Source organism: Diabrotica virgifera, chromosome 6, assembly GCF_917563875.1.
Source record: "Diabrotica virgifera virgifera chromosome 6, PGI_DIABVI_V3a".
Classification (NCBI taxonomy): domain Eukaryota; kingdom Metazoa; phylum Arthropoda; class Insecta; order Coleoptera; family Chrysomelidae; genus Diabrotica; species Diabrotica virgifera.
The window spans coordinates 175,700,998-175,724,276 of record NC_065448.1 but is presented as its reverse complement, the minus strand read 5'-3'; the positions used below and the strand labels follow the sequence as shown (position 1 = coordinate 175,724,276).

Here is a 23,279-nt window from a genome sequence, read left to right as displayed (position 1 = left end):
TAGTAGGTAAAGTACAGGGCTAAAGATCAGTAGGAGGACCCCAGAACTCGTGGATGAAAGAGCATAGAAGATGGTTTGACCGCTTCTCTGCAGAAATTTTTCGTACGGCAGTTTCCAGAACTACAAATCGATGGCTTAGTGTGAAAACCTCGTATCTCATTTTACAGAAAATTTTACATGAGTAACTTTAAACTGAATTTCTGCATACTCTAACCCAAAATATATATGAAAAATGTATAAGTAATGATCTAAACGTACTCAGAATCAAAAATATGTAAAGATAGTTTTTTTGTTTTTTAAGTTATAGTATGCAGAAATTAAGTTTAAATTCTTTCCTGTAACATTTTCTATGAAATGAGATACGAGGTTTTCACACTAAGCTATCGAAATGTCATTTGGATCGCCAACCTTTGATAGGAAACGGCATAATAAGAATAAGGAAGAGTTACCAGAAAATTTTTCAGATTGCTTCAAATACCTACCCAAAAATGTCTTCCAGCTCTCCGACTATAATACCTACAAACGTAATTAACTTTATTACTTACGTCAAATACGGCAGCGTCATAAAACTGATAGAGTGGTTCATCCTCAAAGAACGTTGTGTCATGAGTGCCGTATGTTACGGAAGAATCATCTTTCTTGGAATCACCACTGCTGTAACTATACATGCTCTGATTGTTGTAGTTACTTTCTGTTTCGAAGTTATTATTAACACTGTTATGTATATTGTTCGTCTCGCTGTTGTTTTTGTTCAGTTTAAAATTTAGTTCTTCTATAACGCTGCAAAAAAAACAAAGAAAAACAGTGAAAACGAGTTCTTTTAAAAAATTAAACAAAAATATCTTTTTTGTTTTTAAGTTTAGCAGCAGATATATTAAAAACTATCAGTAAACATATACTGGGTGATCAACTTTTGCGACAAAGTTCGTTTTATTTTTTATTCTAGGAGATACCAAAAAAAAAGTGATACAGTCAGGCCCGGCCCTAGGGATTTTGCCTCCCTGGGCAAAGTCGGCACCCGCCACCAGCCACGCCCTCCACTAGACCCATGACTCACCACCTTTCTTCAGCGATCGCCAAGATTGTATTTTTATTGATGTGTGCTTTTTTTGTAAATAAAATGGCGCCCAAAAATTGTTTTTCTTTCAATTTTTGCTCTATAACTACAAAGATTTTAACTTTTAAATTCTGCATAGAGAAGTGTTTTTCTCGATTTACTTTGGCGAAAATTTTCCCCGGAAAATACGGGTTTTTCCAACAAAATCTTTAATTTTCAAATAAAATTTTAGATAAGTAATTGTTTATCAATAATTAAATAACTTGGTAATATAAAATCTCTTTTCGTATAAATTATTATTCCAGAAGCCGATGGAAATTTAATGAACAGTTTAGCAACAATTGAATTGTTAATTAAAAATTTACGGTGGCTTTAATAACCACAATAATTGTGAAACGTAAGAATAACTATGATTTTTGTATAAAAAGACACTATACCAATCTAATGCATTTTACAGAATTGAAATTGGAGTATATAAGCGGCCTCAGGAATATTTTAAAATTATAGACAATTTTTTGGCTTATAAACAAATAGAATATTTTGGGAAAAATTAAATTAAATCATGAAAACGGCATTGGAAAAAAAGCGACAGGACGCTTCTTTTAAAAGAAAAAACGTTTATAAACGTTTAAAAAGATATAAACAATAGGATCATAATTTTCAAACCGTCACCTTTTTATTTTTGTTCTCTTTCTCCACACCAATTTTCATATCTTTAAAATACTCATAACATAAATTATTATAATAAAAACTATCGATATTAAGAGTGAACATTGCCAAAAATATCAAAATTCCTATCAAAAATTAGGTTGGAGAAAATGTAATCTCAAAGTTCAAAATCGGTATACGTTAGAAAAATGCATTTTCTCGGCTTCACGTGGAGCAATTTTTTCATTCTTTTTTTGTTCCCAAGTAACTGTCAAATGTCAAAGTTGCTTTTGTTTTGTTATAAAAAATTAATTAATTTATTATACCAAAAATTTTTAATTTGTTTAAATAAAGATTGTTTAAATAATTATACAGCTTTCAAATAAGAATATTTGTGTTTTTATCGTTAAAAGGTACACTTGTAAGTTTATCTAAAAAAGTCTACAACTGTAGAAAATATTTAGTTTTCTTTTCTTATACATAAATTAATCTATTATAACAAAACAAAAGCAAGTTTGACATTGAATAATGCATTAGTTAGATGGCTCTACTCGAGTTACTTGGAAACAAAAAAAGAATGAAGAAAATTGCTCCATGGGAAGCCGAGAAAATGCATTTCCTAACATATACCGATTTTGAACTTTGAGATTACATTTTCTCCAACCTAATTTTTGATAGGAATTTTGATATTTTTGGCAATTTTCACTCGTCATATCGATAGTTTTTATTATAATAATATATGTTATGATTATTTTAAAGATATGAAAATTGGTGTGAAGAAAGAGGATAAAAATAGATAGGTGATGGTTTGAAAATTATGATCCTATTGTTTATATCTTTGTCGTAAATGCCGGTCAACTTTGACCGGTTGTATCTTAGGAACCACTCATGACAATAATCAAACGTTTTTTCTTTTAGAAGAAGCGTCCTGTCGCTTTTTTTTCAATACCGTTTTCATAATTTAATTTATTTTAATATTTCCCGAGAGATTCTATTTGTTTATAAGCCAAAAAATTGCTTATAATTTTAAAATATTCCTGAGGCCGCTTAAATTGTCCAATTTTAATTCTTTAAAGTGCATTATACAGGGTGTTTCATTAATAATTGTCCATATGGTATCTGGAGAAACCTTATCCCTTATAAACCTTATAAAATACGAAGATTTAACCTAAAACACTTCAATAAAATGTGGTTCCTTACTGAGTTACAGGGTGTTTTATCTAAAAATTTAAAAATTATTTTTGCTCAGTATTTTAAAACTATTCGACGTATCCTTTTCATACTTGTCAGAAAGTATAGGTACTATACAAACTACTAAATTACGTTAAACACACGTTTCTGGCTATTACCAGAGGCGTACGACGGGGGAAAGTGAATGGTTGACCCTATCCAAATTCTACGCCACTGGCGGAATAGCTATTTTAGTTCAATTTTTGTATTCTCCAATACTTTCTATGAAAATAATATACTCTTCATTCGTAACGATAAAGTCATTAGTTTTCGAGATCTTTAAAGTTAAAAATGAAACGACATGGTTATTTTGATTAATGTATTGTCGCTTCATTTTTAATTTCAAATATCTCGAAAACTAATCATTTTATCGTTACGAATGAAGAGTATATTATTTACATAAAAAGTATTGGAAAATCAAAAAATTACACTAAAATAGCAATTTCGTCAGTTGCGTAGAATTTGGGAAGGGTCAACCAGCCACTATCCCCTGTCGTACGCCTCTGGTAGTAGCTAGAAACGTTTATTTATCTTAATTTAGTAGGGTGTAAAGTGCCTACACTTTCTGCCAAGTACGATAAGGATACGCCAAATAGTTTTAAAGTACTGGGTACAAATAATTTTTAAATTTTAATCATATGAATCATATCATAAACTAATCAAAATAACTGTGCCGTTTCATATTTAACTTTAAATATCTCGAAAACTAATAACTTTATCGTTATCAACGAAGAGTATATAATTTACGTAGAAAGTATTGGAGAATCTAAAAATGGCACTAAAATAGTAATTCCTCCCGTGGCGTAGAATTTGAGAAGGGTCAACCATTCACTATCCCATGTCGTACGCCTCTGGTAGTAGCTAGAAACGTTTGTTTACTATAATTTAGTAGGGTGTATAGTAGTCGCACTATCTAGCAAGTATGAAAAGAATACGTCGAACAGTTTTAAAATGCTGAGCAAAAATAGTTTTTAAATTTTTAGATAAAACACCCTGTAACTCAGTAAGGAACCACATTTTATTTAAGTGTTTTAGGTTAAATCTTCGTATTTTGTGCTAAGGTTTCTCCAGTTACCATATGGACAATTATTAATGAAACACCCTGTATAGGTACAGTATCTTTTTATACAAAAATCATAGTTATTCTTATGTATCATAATTATTGTGGTTATTATAGCGACCGTAAATTTTTAATTAACAATTCAATTATTGCTAAACTGTTCATAACATTTCCATCGGCTTCTGGAATTATAATGTATACCTACGAAAAGAGATTTTATATTACCAAGTTATTTAATTATTGATTAACAATTACTTATCTAAAATTTTAGTTGAAAATTAAAGATTTTGTTGGAAAAACCCGCATTTTTCGGGGAAAATTTTCGTCGAAGTAAATCGGGAAAACACGTCTCTATGCAGAATTTATTTACGGTCAATTTATATTTGGGTGTTTTTGGTGTAAAGTTAAAATCTTTGGAGTTATAGAGAAAAATTGAAAAAAACACGATTTTCGGGTGCCATTTTGTTTATAACAAAAGTAACACACTATCTGCGGACTTTGCATACCTATATTATTAATATATACAATCATAAGATTCCATTCCAGCAATAAAATTGCTGGTAAATAACTTTTCCTAGTAATTTGCTAATTAGCTCAGAGTATATATTACCGTGCTTTAATATCCAAAAACTCATTATCCGTATCCATAATTACACACTTACTTTTTTAAGTAAGTAGCTATCTTCTTGATTTGGTACGGGAAAAGTCTTTTAATAATTCTCCAAGATCCAGGGACTCAGCTATTTGGTGTTCAATAGAGATTGTCGCTAGAGCACTCAAACGTTCCTGGGACATAGATCTTAAGTAATTTTTTATTAGTTTTAGCTTTGATAAGATTCTCTCTAGAGGCCACTGTCGCTGATAGTGTTAATAATATCCTCAAAGCAACACACATGTTGGATGCAAAATTAAAATTATACTCTCTAATCATTTTCAGGGTCTTTAGCGGTGTACTCTGGGCTTCACACACGTGAAAGGACTTTGAGTTCATCTTTTAGATCAGCATAATTTAGGTATTTTGACTAATCAAGAGTTAAAGCATCACATAGCTTAAAACATTTATCTGATAAATCACTAATAGTCATATCCTTAATTTGGTTGTGTCGAACAAAAACTCAAAAATTTCGTCACGGCTCTTAATTTGCTGAAATCTATCACTTAATGCGTTAACGGTTTTTAAATAGAAGTCAACCTTATATCGTCTCTCTGGATCTAGGTCATTTCACTTTCTTGTCTTTTCACTTTCCGCATTCTTGCTATTTATGTGCCTCCGATTTTCGGGTTCTCAATTTCTAACTTTGATGCTGGCTCTTTTGCGCCTGTCAAATAGCCCTGGAATTTTAAATCACTTCTGAGAGACATAAAATGGATTTCCGTTTTTTCTAATAAACTGACAGCTTCAGACATTCCCTTATCAATAATCTGCAGTGATTTACTGACTACGTTAATGTCAAGTAAAATGTCATGCTATATTACAACAGAGCAAAGAAAAGTAAAATCACTGTTTTGATTTATCAAACAGCTTGCCTCATGACCAACCATTTAATCGTTGTTTTTATTGACAGTGATTTCTACAAGAGCATCGTAGATTTTTTAATTTGGTATCTATCGGAGTAATTGCATCAATTGTTCTTTCCCATATAGTTTCGGGCAAAAGTTTTAATATTATGCTAGAAATGTGATTTTTCAGTATAGCCCAACTATGAATAGATGCTGAGAAAAAGTTGTAAATGTTTGTCCCTAGCGAAAAGAAAGAAACTGCAAACTGTGAGGGTAGCATCGTTCACAACTAAGTTAAGTGAATGTCTAGAACATCGGACAAAAAGTTCTTCCCTATCATGTTTGCCCCATTACCATACCCTTGTCCTCTCATATCTTCCAAAGGTATTCTCAGTTAATTCAGTTTTTGCAAAATAACTTCCCAAATCCCAAGCCAGTGGTTTCCATTACAGGCAAAAATCCAAGAAAATGTTCTGCAAATTTAGCACTTTGTGAACAGGAAACCAAATCGACAAAACGTACAACAGTAGTCATCTGCTCCACCCCAGAAATATCAGGTGTACAATCTAAAATTATGCTATAATACTTTGCTGACTTCAAAAAGTTTAAAATTTTAAATTTGATTTGGTCATGGAGGAGCTTAATAAGTTTGTTTTGAATACGTCTTCCGAAGTAGTGATGCTGCTTGTTACTACCATTCGTTGTTCTCCTAATGTGCTCTTGTAAAACAGAATTAAATTTTTCAAAGAGCTTAACAAGCATTCAAAAACTACCATTGTTGTCATGAAAAAGTTTATTAGAATTGCCCTTCAATTGAAGACATTCTTGTTCTAAGAACTGTATTATTGATATAAGTGGTTCTATTACATTTTTCCAATAATCTGTGTCTAATAAGCCTCGCATTTAATTATTTAAGTTTGTTAATTTTCTAAAAAGTCGTATAAATTGTGATATTCCTCATATTTATCATTTGCCATTACATATTTTGTTTTAAATATTCTCACTATGGTTTATTTCACGTTAAGGATAGAACATTACGCTTACGGAGATCAGTATTGCCAAACCTCTCGCGTACTGGTGGACACTCGACTGCCGATATACGATTCATTCTAGTTAGTACAGCGTGGCATCGGCGCGCTTCTATCGTCTGTAAGAAATGCATGGGGCTATCTCCGCAATGTTCTATTCTTAACGTGAAATGCACATTAGTCGCTTAGACATCCCAGTTACTCTTTTTTATATAAAACTAAACACAATATAGAATACAAGTACCCACTTAATAAATTTCTACTAACCTGGAGAATACTCTGCCCTTTGTAGATTCTTTCTCGGTACTTAGCTTTAAAGATTTTGGTCGCGGACTTGGTTGCCGGCTATCTTCTTCAACTTCTTGTGTTGGCAGTGTAGGTAGTGTTCTCGAAGAATATAATCCCACATGACTATACCATGACTTATTTTCGTCGGCTTTTGAATCAGTTTTGGATATTACCGAGGATCTGATTGCCTTTTTGCTTTCTTGTTCTTTCAACAATTTCTCGAGGACTAAAATAAAATCAAAACTTTAGAATGTTTATTTAATACAAATCTATTAGATCAGGGATGGCGAACCTTTTTTGAAGTCAGTGCCACAAAGCCATAAGAATATTTCAAGCACATTTTGTGAATAATTTGAAACTATGGTATAATTATATGGACATATTCAGTACTATTCGAACAATATTCAAAATAAAATTCAAGGCAAAATATTGAAAAATTAGCCAAAGGTGACAAATTTTTACAGACACCTAAAAAAATGGATTTTGCTGTGATCACGACAGGGATGGCAAAAACAAATTATATATGCAATATATAGATATACAGGGTGATTGATTAGTAGGGTAAAGCTTAATAGCTCCGCTATAGTAATAGATAGCAATAAAAGTTAATAACAAAAATTTTAGCTACCTTTGAGCTTCACATTACAAAACTAGTTAGAATGTTACAGGGTGTTAGATAACACAGTGGCAGACCTAACTTTTGTTTTTTTAAATAGAACACCCTATATTTCATTTTATATTCGAAATCCTGTTTATTTATCCAGCACAAACATATAAAGGTTTGTAATGTTCTACAGGGTATTTACAAAGTTATAACCAATTTTGTATGAAAATCGTAACAAGTTCAACTCCCTGTATAAATAAAAATAAGCACAACAGCAATGGTTTATTAATGCCATATTTTTTTATTTATTGTCAAAATTTTTAAAAATTATTAATATTGCTAATTTTCTTTATATCAAATACAGGGTGAGTCAAAACGCAAGTACATTATTTTCTCAGTAATGTTAAATGGAACACCCTTTATTTTATATCATTATTGAAAAGTAACATTGCCGTACTTTAATTTTTATATAACATTCCCTATGTCCAAATTTATTAGTTTTCGAGATATTTTTATTTTGCAGAGAAAATTATTTTAGGTGTATAAATTTATCTACTTTTAAGTAAGCCATGACTGAATTGACAATTGAAGATTACCGATTATCAATCTAGTAATAAATGTAACACTGCAGCAAATAAAGAAATAAAAATAATTTATTAGTAATACATTTTACAAACAAAAACACAACCACTACATGCAACATTTTTGAAACAATTAAAAACTATCTTTTTATGTAAATGCAACAAATAAACAAAGAAAATTAGTAATACATTTTACAAAAAAAACACACAAACACAAAATACAGTATTTTGTGAAGACAATTAAACACTAGTTTTGTATGTAAATGTAACAATGTAACAAATAAAGAACGAAACATAATTTATCAATAATACATTTTGCAAAAAAACATGTTTGAAAAAATTAGAAGCTACTTTTAATAAAATATTTTTAATATTTAATTATATAAGGTGTTCAAAATTATCTCCTAACACATTTATGTACGCCTAAAAACGATCATTGAATGAGCTACTTACTCTACGGAGCATTTGTAAATTAACACATCGAAATACACTTTGTATTCTATTTTTCATCTCATCCCTTGTTATTGGAGGTATTTTATAAACTTCATTATTAACGTAGCCTCAAAAAAATCAGTCCAGTTTATTAAATTCTGGTGATTTGGGTGGCCACGCTACTGGTCCATTGAAAAATGAAAATATCTCGAAAACTAATAAATTTAGACATAGGGAATGTTTTCTAAAAATTAAAGTACGGTAATGGTACTTTTCAATAGTGGTATAAAATACAGGGTGTTCCATTTAAAATTACTGATAAAATAATGTATTTGCGTTTTGACTCACCCTGTATTTGATATAAAGAAAATTAGCAATATCGACCATTCTTGAAAATTTTGACAATACGTTAAAAAATATGGCATTAACAAACCATTGTTGTTTTGCTTATTTGTATTTATACAGGGACTTGAACTTGTTACGATTTTCATATAAAATAGGTTAAAACTTTGTAAATACCCTGTATAACATAACAAACCTTTATATTTTTGTGATGAAGAAGTTCCTGGAAACAGGATTTCGAATTTAATTTATGCCTTAGGCCAGCCGCACACCAAAGAAACATGAAACGAAAAACATGAAACATGAAACGTGAAACATGTTTCATGAAAATAAAACACTGCTAAACAAATCTCAAAGTCCGCCTACCAATGAAACGAGTGTGATTCAAGCTCATGACACAATTTTATTTTCGGAGAGTTTCATAAATGGCCGGACGTATATTTTCTTTGATGTGCGGCCTGGCCTGCCTTACGATCTTGAATAGTCTGAAATTTTGGTTTGAATGCTTGGACCTCTCATGACTTTCATGGCAGTTCTTCATGTTGCTCCAATTGTTGATGATTGTTTTTATCTCTGATCATACATTTTATTTTCCTGTTTAGCTCCACTATTTTTTTTCTGTGTTTGTGGTATATTGTAGCATGTCTTCTTTATTCCTCTAATTATAAGGTGTTCATTGACATCAAATATTTGTTATTTTAGATTTTATAAGGTGTGCACTCTTTTTCCGCCGAATTTATTCATCGGTTTTGTGAATTCCATTATATTTCCATTTTCAGCGGTTTCCATTTGTTGTACAGTATGCCCCAGGCATACCTTTTACGTTTCTTTCTGAAATTTTCCAGCTTTTTTGCACGATTAAGTAGTCAATTTGTTTTGTATGTTCTTTGTTTGGACTAAGTAGTCCACCTTGATAGTGAATGTTAACAAGTAGATACTAAAGAGAAGAATATCCGTTCTCTTAAAATGAGAAAACCTTCTCAGCAAGCAAACATACAAAACTTCATAATAAGCTTGCCCAGGCGAATTTAAGTAGTCATTAAAGCACTAGGGGGTATTATGAGGTATTTTAGTTCATAATTTTCTTTTTGCTTGAACTTTTTATTTATTTTTGTATTGTTTAAAATTATTCATTATCCAAATTGTAAATTCTCTATAAATTTAAATAACACAAATACAATGTCAATTTTTGTTTTTGTGCTTTCACAAAAACAACAATCCATTTTGTTCGTCGTTTATTTGATAGTGTATTTTTTCTACTCGTAGGTATACCTAAGTAAATCCATATCGAACAAAGAAATATGACATCCAAAAGTCTATAGAAAGCTTTCAAATTTTTGATACGATTATTGAATAGCAATGGGATGACGACATAAAATGTAATCCAATAATCTATGATGTAATACCGTATACAAAAATATGGGGGAAGCTTTTATTAAATCTGACTCTCCCTTTCTCTCTGCAAATCCTTTGTTAGACATTTGGGTCTAGTCCTTTACCTTTTAAAATTAAATATTATAAACTGAGTATCAAGTTAACTATGAAATTTTAGGAAGATGATTTTATAGTTAAAAAGTATGATTAAATTGAAAAAAAAAAGTGTAAAAAACAACAGGATGCACTGATATTGCGAAATATACATGCGGTAGTGATCAATACATATAGTGCAGTCACTGAAGGTGGATATGAGCTATTACCTCTGATTTCGTTGAACCTCCATCGATTTGCATGAAAATTGGTGAGTAATTAGAGGATATCTCAAGGAACAAAGGTGATATGGTGCCAACTTGCGCTTTTACTCTGGGGGTGGATGCCACCCCTTCTCGTGGTGAAAATTATTTTATTAGAAATAACCCCATAGTTCGATAGAGGGACAAATCCTAGGCAAAATTTGTTATATAAAGTTATCAAAATAAATCAAAACTTTTTGAGTTATTAAAGATCAAAAATTTTATTTTTTCGTGAGAAAAATGCATGTTTTAACCGATTTTTCATAAATAACTCAAAAACTATAAGTTTTTACAAAAAATTTATTATTACCAAAATTGAAGCTAATAAAAAACGAAATAAACTCCTTACTAGAAAAACCTTCTAATGTTAACTAAAAGTGAATTATAGGTAACTGAATGTATATTTTTTCGGAAAGTACCCAAATCTAAGTATTCCAGCTTAAATTACGACAAAATTATGCATTTTATAACATAAACTTATTAAATATTTGTCAAAGTACTTAGAAATATCTATTAAATGAGATCCGGAACAAGTTAGTAGTATTAAAATTTATGCTCCAAAAATTTTTCAAAAATCTTTTAAATTTTTTTCCAAAAAGTGTTATCGTTTTTTTTTATAACTCTGTTAATTTTTACATCAGGTTCACCTAAAAACCATTTGAAAGCTAAGTCCAAGGGCAATTAAAGCAAGTTGAATATAATTTTTTAAACCCCTTACTTTTTTAAAAATCAAAGGTTAAATGGCCCCGGTTACATGGTTCTCGCTGCAATATTTAAGCTTTCAACGTTTCTCGATTATTTTTTACCCCACAGAAACAGTAAACAAGATAAAATATTTGACTAAGAAAAAACCAAAATTTGGTTATATATAATTTTTTACCTGTATTGAGTATTTTTGGAGTTATTATCAAAAGAAAATGAAAATTGCGATAATTTTAAATATTCTGATTTTTTTTAATTTTATTTTTTTTTTTTTTCAAAAATATGCATTATAAACCGGTCAAAATTGTTGAAATCATTACTTACGCTAATATAAAGAAATGTTTGTTAGTATGTAATACTATAAATGTTAATTTTTGTGGAAATGGCGTATGTTTTATTTTTCACATTTTCCTAAAAAATTCAAAAGGGTTCTCTTATTTTCGTCATAGCTTGCTTAATTTTGATGCTATTAACTTCTTCTGAAGCTCATTCGATAGGTATTCCGAAGTACGTTGACAACTACAGTAGGTATATTTTATAAAATGCATCGTTTTTCCGTTATTTAAGCTTGAATACTTAGATTTGAGTACTCGTCGAAAAAAATATACATTCAATTACCCATTACTTACTTTGATTTCACATTAGTTTACTTCTTTAAGTGAGAGGTGTATTCAGTTTTTTAGTATCTTTGATTTTAGTAATAACAACTTTTTTGTAAAAGCTCATATTTATTGAGTTATACGTGAAAAACAGTTTAAAAGATGCATTTTTTACGAAAAAATAAAATATTTGATAAAAAAAATTGAAGAATCTCAGATGCAGAATCCACCAATTTAATAAATTAAAATGGTAGAAAACTGAGATTTTTCGTGTTTGAAAGTTCTTACTGGTACATCCTTAATCTGCGACTTTTTCAATTAATAAGACAGCAGACGACGAATATAGAAAACGAAAGGGAAACGATCACATTTCGCTTTCATTCGTCTAGGAAAAACGGACAGCAGAGGAACTTTCAGTACTCAAATCCGAGTAAAGGAAATAAAAATAATAAATGATGGTTTTGCTTGTTTTCGATTCAGAGGGTTGCACACCAGCTAGACAGGCCCTGTTTCTACCCTTTCAGGCGTCATCAGTAGCTTTCCAAAGTTTGCCCACCTCTGAACCGAAAAATAGCTCCACCATCATTTTAAAGGGAATCTGAAAAATAATTCAAATTTCCCATCAGACGCGATACAGCGACATCTACTAAAAAATTGAAGAATCTCAGATGCAGAATCCACCAATTTAATAAATTAAAATGGTAGAAAACTGAGATTTTTCGTGTTTGAAAGTTCTTACTGGTACATCCTTAATCTGCGACTTTTTCAATTAATAAGACAGCAGACGACGAATATAGAAAACGAAAGGGAAACGATCACATTTCGCTTTCATTCGTCTAGGAAAAACGGACAGCAGAGGAACTTTCAGTACTCAAATCCGAGTAAAGGAAATAAAAATAATAAATGATGGTTTTGCTTGTTTTCGATTCAGAGGGTTGCACACCAGCTAGACAGGCCCTGTTTCTGCAAGAGGTGGGCACACTTTGGAAAGCTACTGATGACGCCTGAAAGGGTAGAAACAGGGCCTGTCTAGCTGGTGTGCAACCCTCTGAATCGAAAACAAGCAAAACCATCATTTATTATTTTTATTTCCTTTACTCGGATTTGAGTACTGAAAGTTCCCCTGCTGTCCGTTTTTCCTAGACGAATGAAAGCGAAATGTGATCGTTTCCCTTTCGTTTTCTATATTCGTCGTTTGCTGTCTTATTAATTGAAAAAGTCGCAGATTAAGGATGTACCAGTAAGAACTTTCAAACACGAAAAATCTCAGTTTTCTACCATTTTAATTTATTAAATTGGTGGATTCTGCATCTGAGATTCTTCAATTTTTTAGTAGATGTCGCTGTATCGCGTCTGATGGGAAATTTGAATTATTTTTCAGATTCCCTTTAAAATGATGGTGGAGCTATTTTTCGGTTCAGAGGTGGGCACACTTTGGAAAGCTACTGATGACGCCTGAAAGGGTAGAAACAGGGCCTGTCTAGCTGGTGTGCAACCCTCTGAATCGAAAACAAGCAAAACCATCATTTATTATTTTTAAAAATATTTGATCTTTATTAGCTCAAAAAGTATTGATTTATGTTAATAACTTTATATAACAAATTTTTCTTAGAATTTGTCACTCTATCGATTTGTGGTATTATTTTTAACAAAATAATTTTCACCGCCGAGAAGGGGTGGCAACCACCCCCAGGGTAAAAGCGCAAGTTGGCATCATGTTACCTTTGTTCCTTGATGTATCCACTAACTACTCACCAATTTTGATGAAAATCGATGGAGGTTCAACGAAATCGGAGGTGAAAACCTTCAGTGGCTGCACTAATATATATAATTGCCAGAGAATTAATACTATATTTTAATAATTTAAAACGAAAATTTAAAAAAGTTTAAAAGAAACTGAAATAATAAATAGAACGAAATCTTTATTGGTCATTATTTACATTACTATTACCATTTGACATAGTCGATTTTCTAATCTGAGACACAACTGTCTACATTAAAATCACAATAAAAATGCACTATATAGAAATAAACAAACCAAGACACGTTGAATGTTCGAGGAGCACTCCCAAATCAAGATTTGGGAGTGCTCCTCGTGCTTGTTTACTTCTAGTGCATCTTTATTGTGATTGTAGTGTAGACAGTTGTGTCTCAGAATCAGATTAGCGAATCGACTATACCAGCTTGATGTTGTAAACTCATTCTTGTATCTGGGATCGTTGATCACAAACATAGGGACGCTCCAGGAGGAGATAAAACGTAGATGTGATCTAGCCAACATCGCTATGGCTAATCTGGGACATTATAGCAATCAGAAAGGAAAAAGATAGACGCCACTGAAACGTTCTGCTGAAGAAGAATGTGGCGAATTACAGTCTATTCTAAATGAAATAAATACTTGTAAGAGTATTCTCGGAGTCGCCGTTTCAGCGGGACCATTTCGGCGTCGCCATTTGGGCATCGAGCCAAGTTGACCTCAGCCGTTTCGGTGTCGGCCATTTTGGCATCGGAATTAATTGGTGACGTTAATTGTTACTTCTGTCAATGATAATTCAAAAAACAAAATTTTAGTGATGCCTCCGGGATAATATGACAGGACTATGAAATAAAATCTGCTCTTCCATTTTTCCACAGAATTTTTTAAAGTTAGGAGAAAATACAACGCTTCCATTCCCCTGTATAATGCCATGCAAGCAAAATTTTTGTATTACCGGAATAATACCAAACGATACCAATACATGCACCTACAAACTGGTGCAAGAATCTTGAAAATCGGAGCACAAATAATAAAGTTATAAATTGTGAAACTTAATCAAAAATTTTGGGTGGCGGAATTTTGTGCCGGTGAGTGTATATTTGAATGTTTTGTTTTGATATTAATACTGCAAATACGATAATTTGGCTATCAAACAATACAAAACATTATCATTAATTATTTATTAATCTAATCAATATTACTTGTTTCACAACGCCAACGAGATGATTGCCAATCATTTTTAAATAATTTTAGAATCCGCTGCGGTCAATAACTCTGTAAAATATGTTTAATGTCCCTGTTATCTGTGTATTATTTATTTGTGAGTAATAAATTTCAATAAAATATGCCGACTAAATTAAATGCAGAAAATATAGCTTAGGTATATTAGGTACTATACAGGGTGTCCCGAAAAAATTGGTCATAAATTATACCACAGATTCTGGGGTCAAAAATAGGTTGATTGAACCTGACTTACCTATATACAATAGTGCACACAAAAAAAGTTACAGCCCTTTGAAGTTACCAAATGAAAATCGTTTTATTTTTATATATCGAAAACTCGTAGAGATTTTTTATTGAAAATGGACATGTGGCATTTTTATTGCAGCAACATCTTAAAAAAAAATTAAAGTGAAATTTGTGGTCCTCATAAAAATTTTATGGGGGTTTTGTTCCTTTAAACCCCCCAAACTTTTGTGTAAGTTCCAATTAAATTATTATTGTGGCACCATTAGTTAAACACAATGTTTCTAAAAGTTTTTTGTCTCTTAGTACTTTTTCGATAAGCCAGTGTTTATCGAGATATTTTGAATATTTTTCGAATCCACCACATATTTGTACATGGTTAAGTACGATTATAGAAACCTGTTAATAATAATCTGAAAATGTATTTATAATTTATACTTTTTGGGTATATTTTGATAAAGAAGCCACATCTCGATAAAAGGTGACTTATCAAAAAAAGGCTAAAAGGCAAAAAAGTTTTAAAAACACTGTATTTAACTAACGGTACCGCAATAATAGGTTGGTTGAAAGGAACAAAACCCCCATAAAATTTTTATATAAACATATTAAAAAAGAAGACGCATCTCGATAAAAACTGGCTTATCGAAAAAATACTAAGAGGAAAAAAGTTTTAAAAACGTTGTGTTTAACTATGGTATCAGAATGATGAATTAATTGGAACGTACACAAAAGTTTGGGGGGGTTTAAGGGAACAAAACCCCCATAAAATTTTTATGGGGTGCACAAATTTCACTATAATTTTGTTTTAAGATGTTCCTGCCATAAGAATGATACACGTCCATTTTCAATAAAATATCTCTAATAGTTTTCGATATAAACCCTCTAGCAGGCAAAATTGAAATAATAGAGATAGAAAGTTGGGAATTTTTCTCAATGCAATTATTGGTAAAAGAAACTAAAAAAAGCAATAAAACAGGTAAAAAAGTTTATTGGCTCACTTTCTTGGTAAAAAAGGTGAAGCGTTCTTTAAAGAACACTTGCCGGATTAAGCATAAAAAAGTTGGTTGTTGAAGCGTTCTTTAACCCTACGTTAGGCGCGTCGTTATTGCTGACAAGTTTAGGCGCGTGGTCTACGATTGTAGACCAATAGTTTTTTGTCGTATAATACCGGATTTTGACAAAATTTACAAATTAGTGGTTAATAACATGTTTATTTATGTTCGCACTTTGATATTAAATATGTTTTGTTCCTTGGCTTTTCTCATTTTGACAGTGGTAAAATTAAAAACGAGGTCATGATTTTTTGGGTCTTTATTCGCAAGTAAATGAAAATGGTCACAAAAGTAAGCTTAATTTAGTAAAAAACACAAATTTTTTTATATTTGAACTTATAGAATGACCAATAGGGATAAATAATAAAGAATAGAACTAAAAAGTAAAAAAAGAGCAAAACTATTAAAGGGCCAAAGTGGCACAATTTTAGTCCGTCAAACATTCAGTGCAAATATCCCCAAAATGATCCTGGAATGCAAATGTGTCACATCTTTGGCATGCCCTTCTTTTTGACATATTGCAAATTCATGCACAAATACAACATCGTCCCACTTAATTTGTTGGAATATTAGGGGAAGGGGGTACGACTTCTTGAACTCCGAGCAGTACGCGAGCTCGTTGTCTAAGTTCTCGTAGCAGGGAAGGCATAGTTGATCCATATTCAATTTGCTGTTTGATTAGTTCCCATGCTAAGTTTTCAATAAAGTCGCTTCTTGAAACATTGTCATTTATGTTATTAGCTTTATATACACAGCAGGCTACATATTAGCTTTATATATACAACTAAAAACTGGAACGCGCTTAGTCGCGTGGTCTACGGTTGTAGACCAGTGCTCTTTGAATAAGGGTAAAAAAATAATGCAAACAGATCGGCGGCGTTTAGCAAACTGAAGAGTAAGTTGGAAGTATTAGTGACAGCTACTAAGCGGGATGGGAGCGTATGTGAAGTTTTATGCAATTGACGACCACTTAAAGGAGAGTGGTCTACGATTGTAGACCACGCGCCTAACGGAGGGTTAAAGAACACTTGCCGGATTAAGCAAAAAAAGTTGGTTTCAGTAATAATATATTTTTTATTATATAGGCAAGCGTTCTTCAAAGAACGCTTCACTTTGTCAAACATTTTTTACAACTGTTTTTTTCTGTAATCAAACTAATAATCCCTTTCTAAAATAAAAAAACAAAAATAAGTTCACTATTTTTTTTCCTTGAACCGGCAAGCGTTCTTCAAACAACGCTTCACTTTATCAAACATTTTTTACAACTTTTTTTTCTATAATCAAACTAATAATTTTTATTGATAAAAGACATTTATGTTACTTACTAAAAAAATTCCCAAGTCGATTGGATATCCAGAATACAAATTATATCTGATACAACACGTGGTCGTTTCAACAAATAATTATCGATGCGTCTACACTGACTTTTTGAACAATATTGAAAGCAGCGTGCAAACCAAATTTTGGATTGCATTAATCTTTTAAGCAAATGTTAAACACCTATTGACGGACGGAACGGCACAGGTTTAAACGATAATAATATTCAGGTATAGGTTTTTCAGATTTCCAAAGATGAGTTCTTTAAAGAACGCTTGCCGGTTAGAGGGTTAAGCAAAATCGATTTTCATTTTGTAACTTCAAAGGGTTTTGACTTTTTTATGAGCACATTTGTACTAAGTTAGGTTCAGTCGAACTATTTTTGACCCCAGAATGTGTGGTATAATTTATGACCAGTTTTTTCGGGACACCCTGTATAAATACTCCAGTCATAAAAGACGAAAATACCACTGAACCTATATAAAAACAATATATGAACAAGCCGAATTTTGTCAAAAATTATGCAAAACAGTTTGCCATTTCTACACCTGAGCTTCTCCCTAAATATATAATATAATTTTGATCATTTCGAACAAAAATGTTTATTATAGCAGTTGTCGTGCAAAATGTACCGTTTTCTCAGAAACAACGCTTGAAGCGACCTACGATTTTGAATGTCAGTTACGGGGGCGAAATCAATTTTTCCAATAAATTTTATATTAACTCTGTAACGTTACAAACGTCACATCTTTGATACTTTGTTTTGAAATAATTATTTTACTTTATTTTCTTTAATATTTCACTAGTAATAATTTTCTTCTATTTGTTTTACCTGTTTTCTTCGTTAAAAACTCGTTGGCGCCCTCTTTTATTATCCTCTATTTTCTATCTCTATTTTCATCTAAAATATAAATCATCATACGGAACGTACTTCACATATTCTTACTCTGTAGATATCTGTCTTTCAATACGGAACATGGTTGCCCATCTACTCATACTTTGCGATGCCATGTCGATGAGAGTGACAATTTGTAATGGAGAGGCAAAATTAATCTATTTAAAGAGATGAGCCCCTAAGTCCACGTTTATTTCATCAGACCATATTCTCTCGGGGTAAGAAGACATAATATTATATTTAAATTACATTTCTACATCTAACAGTATTTCTAATATTTTTTATACCTAACCTCCAACCTCAAAGTATGTGTTCTGATATTTTAGTTTTAAATATATCTTTTTAACTTACATATTATATGCATGGTTAATCAAATTATTTGACTAGTCCCGTCAGTATTAAGTTTATTTTATTCCTTTGCTAATAACTACTTTTTACGATTGTTTGACAAAGGCTCGTTTTTATTTTTTCTTCTTGATATTTGATATGTGTTTTTATCTTATAGTTTTTGGAAAGAAATCAAATCTTTCTCCCTTTGGGTGCCTCCAGCATAAAGCCTATCGCCGGTGATGAAACTAAGGCTGACAAGAATGAAGACCATGCCATCTAGACTGCAACGACGAACATATTCAGCTGCAGGGACCTAGGGCCGAACATCTGCCCAGGTCTACAAGAAGTATGCAGCAGTACCATTCGACATCAAGAAGTTACCATCAAATACCAGCTACCAAAAGTCATAAGTATAATCCAGAATTGTTAGTTTTTGGCAAGAATTTGAATATATTTGTTAATGCACTTAATAAGTCACATTTTTTTAAACGCTTTGATTTAGTTCAATAGTTTGCGTCAAATCTTTTGACGTTAATTTGACTGCCTTTTCTTCAATGCAAACGAATGAAAATTTGCAGACATATGCATTCGCGGGAACAATACACGAATAGTCAATAAAAAAAATGTTTCATGTTTATTAATTGTTTAAATAAAAAAACGATTTTAATGGAAAGCGCTTAAATTCTCTTGTTTTTACAATGTAAAAACTTTTACGGATTGTATAGCTAATGATATGAACAATACCTACATAATTTCACTTTTTACGTTAATTGTTTACGTTATGCTTCATTAATAAACAATAAAGTTTCAAATTTTTTGCCGATTCCGACTACTTTTCATGTTAGTACATCATATGTTTTATACATATTTTAATAAACATGAAGATATATTTTAATGTTTGAAAAGTGTAAGACTAAAAAGTAAAAAAATAAAAAAATATGAAAAAAAAATTTTTAGGATACGCTTTTCTTTAGTTACGAGTGACTAAAATTAAAAATATTATAAAAAAATCATCTAAAAAGCAAAAAATAAAAAAAAATTGAAAAAACCTAACACATTCGTTAAAGAAAAGCGTGGGGCGAAAACCGTTTATTCGATGAACACGCGCCACTCTTTTCTTTGACGGATGTGTTAGATTTTTTCAATTTTTTTTTTATTTTTTGCTTTTTAGTTGATTTTTTATAACATTTTTAATTTTAGTCACTGGTAACTAAAGAAAAGCGTTTCTTAAAATTTTTTTTTTCATATTTTCAACGAAAGCTTTTCGTTTATAAATTTGCAAAAGTCTGTGTGTTATTGCGTTGCCACTCCTGAGTTACGTAGAGCAGATATATCGATGGATTCTTATGCAGTTTTGTCTTCTGAATCCAAATCTGAAAACTGCATTTCGATATCTCTAACCGTCTTTGAGATAATCGACCTAAAACTCTAAAATGTGACGTCACAATCCGGTTATTTCGTACCAGGCACTAAACGTCAGCTAAAATCTTTGATTAGGAAGTAGCCTACTTTTTTAATCTGAATTTGTTAAGCAAAGCAAATGTTATTATTTACATTTGAGTTTGACACTTCGTGAATGTCAAACTAAATTTTAAATTATTTAGCTATTAATAAAATATAAATGACATTTTATAGTGAATTTAATTATTATATAAAATAATATGTGTAATAAATGCATAAAAATACAATTTTAGTATATTTTGAAAGCAATAATACATATTATACTATATTAATAATGAATCATTAGAAACTATTATATTTAAATTTGGTAAATTATAACTCCACTCGACCAGCGCACGACCACACAACTCAAAACACAAGTACGCAAATACGGTTGAGTGAAGCGTGGCGCAAAGCCGTGGAATTTACGAGACTCGCTGGGTCTGTAGATCCAAGTAAAGTTCATCAGTAAAAAGTATCGGACATCTTGGATAATAGTGCACCCTAATATGTCTGTGTAGATTTTGGCATTGGATCCGACCATCACTTGTAACACCGTTGCCGTATCCTCTATTTTTTTCATATTATCACGTTACAATTTTTTGTGATATTATACACGATGGCTAATTTTATTCATACTTTATATTTTCGAGGGTGCTGAAAACGAAAATGAGGTTTATTTTGAATTTTATGTGGGGAAACATTGTCAAAATCGCAAATTTAACCTAAAAATAAAAAAAAATGAAATCACGTTTTTTTGCGTTTACCGCGCTACAACTCTGTTCCATTTTAATATTTTTTTATACAGGGTGTTAGTAAATAAGTATGAAAAATTTTAAGGGCTAATTCTACATGAAAAATTAATGCCAGTTTGCTCTATAAACATATGTCCGCAAATGCTTAGTTTCGGAGATACGGGGTGTTGAAATTTTTATTTCAAACTGCCAATTTATTTATTACTCTAAGACCAGTTGAGCTATGAAAATGAAATTTGATGAGTTTTAGGAGGTAATTATTACGAATTTTATGACATACAATTAAGAATTTTGTATTCATCATTGGCGCGCCTACGGGCAATGGTCTGAATTATTTTAAAGAAAAAATAGTACGCCACTGAGATATTTCGAATTAGAAATTATTTTTAAATTTCACGTCTAATTTATGATAAAAAACCTTTCTTTCCTTTTTTTCATATGATGCACCGTTTTTATGCAGAAAAATAAAACATCTTGGCGCATATTTTTCATTTCTTAATACATCATCAAGAACTATCCAATATAATAATACTAAACTAGAACAATAACAGAAAATGTTACTAATACCATTTCAACTAGGTGCAAAGCTGCAAGAAATGTTTAAAATGATCTCCTTTACAAGTAACAGAAGAATTTTATATTCATCATTGACGCGCGTACGGGTAATGGTCTGAATTTTTTTAAGAAAAAAAATGGTACGCCACTGAGATATGTCAAACTAAAAATCATTTTTGAATTCCTCGTTCAATTGTCGACAAAAAATATTTCTTGCCTTTTTTTCATATGCGGAGCCGTTTTTATGCAAAAAAATAAAACATCTTAACGTCTACAAAGTATTTGAACTAAGTTTCTATGCATATGGAAACTACCGCAAATACTTGGTAAGCGTTAAGATGTTTTATTGTTTTGTATAAAAATGGCGCCTCGTATGAAAAAAGGAAAGAAAGATTTATTGTCGTAAATTGAACGAGGAATTCAAAAATGATTTTTAGTTTGACATATCTCAGTGGAGTACTATTTTTATCTTCAAAAAATTTAGACCATTGCCCGTACGCGCCCCAATGATGAATATAAAATTCTTCTGTTATCTATAAAGGAGATCATTTTAAACATTTCTTGCAGCTTTGCATCTAGTTAAAATTTTATTAGTAATATTTTCTGTTATTGTTCTAGTTTAGTATTATTATATTGGATAGTTCTTGACGATGTATTAAGAAATGAAAAATACGCGCCAAGATGTTTTATTTTTCTGTATAAAAACGATGCATCATATGAAAAAAGGCAAGAAAGGTTTTTTATCGTAAATTAGACGTGGAATTTAAAAATAATTTTTAATTCGAAATATTTCATGGCGTACTATTTTTTTCTTTAAAAAAATTCAGACCATTGCCCGTAGGCGCACCAATGATGAATACAAAATTCTAACTTGTATGTCAAAAAATTTGTAATAACTACCTCCTAAAACTCACCAAATTTCATTTTCATAGCTCAACTGGTCTTAGAGCAATAAAAAAATTGGGAGTTTGAAATAAAAATTTTAACACCCCGTATCTCCGAAACTAAGCATTTGTGGACATATGTTTATAGAGCAAACTGGCATTAATTTTTCATGTAGAATTAGCCCTTAAAATTTTTCATACTTATTTACTAACACCCTGTATACAGATATAGCTCATAACATTTCTGAAGACTGCTTCAGAATCTGCTTCAAGATTTTATTCTTATTATGATAAAGGTTATAAATTTTTCAAAGAAAAGGTGCGGAGTTATGCGATATTTATATCACCTTTATTACTATGCTTGGATTATAAGCTTTTATTTGACACCTCATTTGTCATTCTACCTGGTATAGTGACGGATGAGTTATATTCGTGGTTGGACGGACAGGCGCACAGACAGCCTGTCAAATTCCTTACCTTAAGTACCATCCTTGGATTATAAGCTTTCATTTGATAACTGATTTGTCATTATACCTAGTATAATGACGGAGAAGTAAACGTTCTTATTCTATTATTCTTGTACGTACATTTAACATTGATTGAAATTATGAAAGAAATATATAGAAAAGAGCATGGCAACACTGTGACGCACAAACATAAGATTCAGCCACATTCAGCTGTGCGTTACATAAGGTGCACTATTATCCAAGATGTCCAAAGTATCTTTATCATGTATGTATTATTTATTTTACAATATTGGAAAATTGTTATTTAAAATGTGGTTTGGAATAAAAAAGTATGTTCTGATATATGAAATTACATCCTTCTAATGGAAAAAGATATTTGACGAATTTTCTCAAATTATCGACACCAACATCATTTTCATTTATAACTCTTGTATTTTTAATTTGACGAAGAAAAGTTATTCTTCATAAAATTCTCTTCTTGGTCTAAGATTTATTATGCAACCATCATGAATCAAATTTTATTAATTTTATACGAGGTATGTAAAAAATATGAATTTCGA

At 31.1% G+C, this 23,279-nt stretch overlaps 1 protein-coding gene across 1 annotated transcript in view; it reads right to left on the bottom strand.

Annotated features, from left to right (window-relative positions):
- Nucleotides 1–23,279, bottom strand: part of LOC126886433 (myb-like protein D) — a 231,770-nt gene that overhangs the window by 35,756 nt on the left and 172,735 nt on the right. The window contains exons 5-6 of the mRNA XM_050653371.1: nt 6,791–7,037; nt 546–780 (exon numbers count right to left, since the gene is read on the bottom strand). Coding sequence (XP_050509328.1) covers nt 546–780; nt 6,791–7,037 — 482 coding nt within the window. The remainder of the gene's footprint in view (nt 1–545; nt 781–6,790; nt 7,038–23,279) is intronic.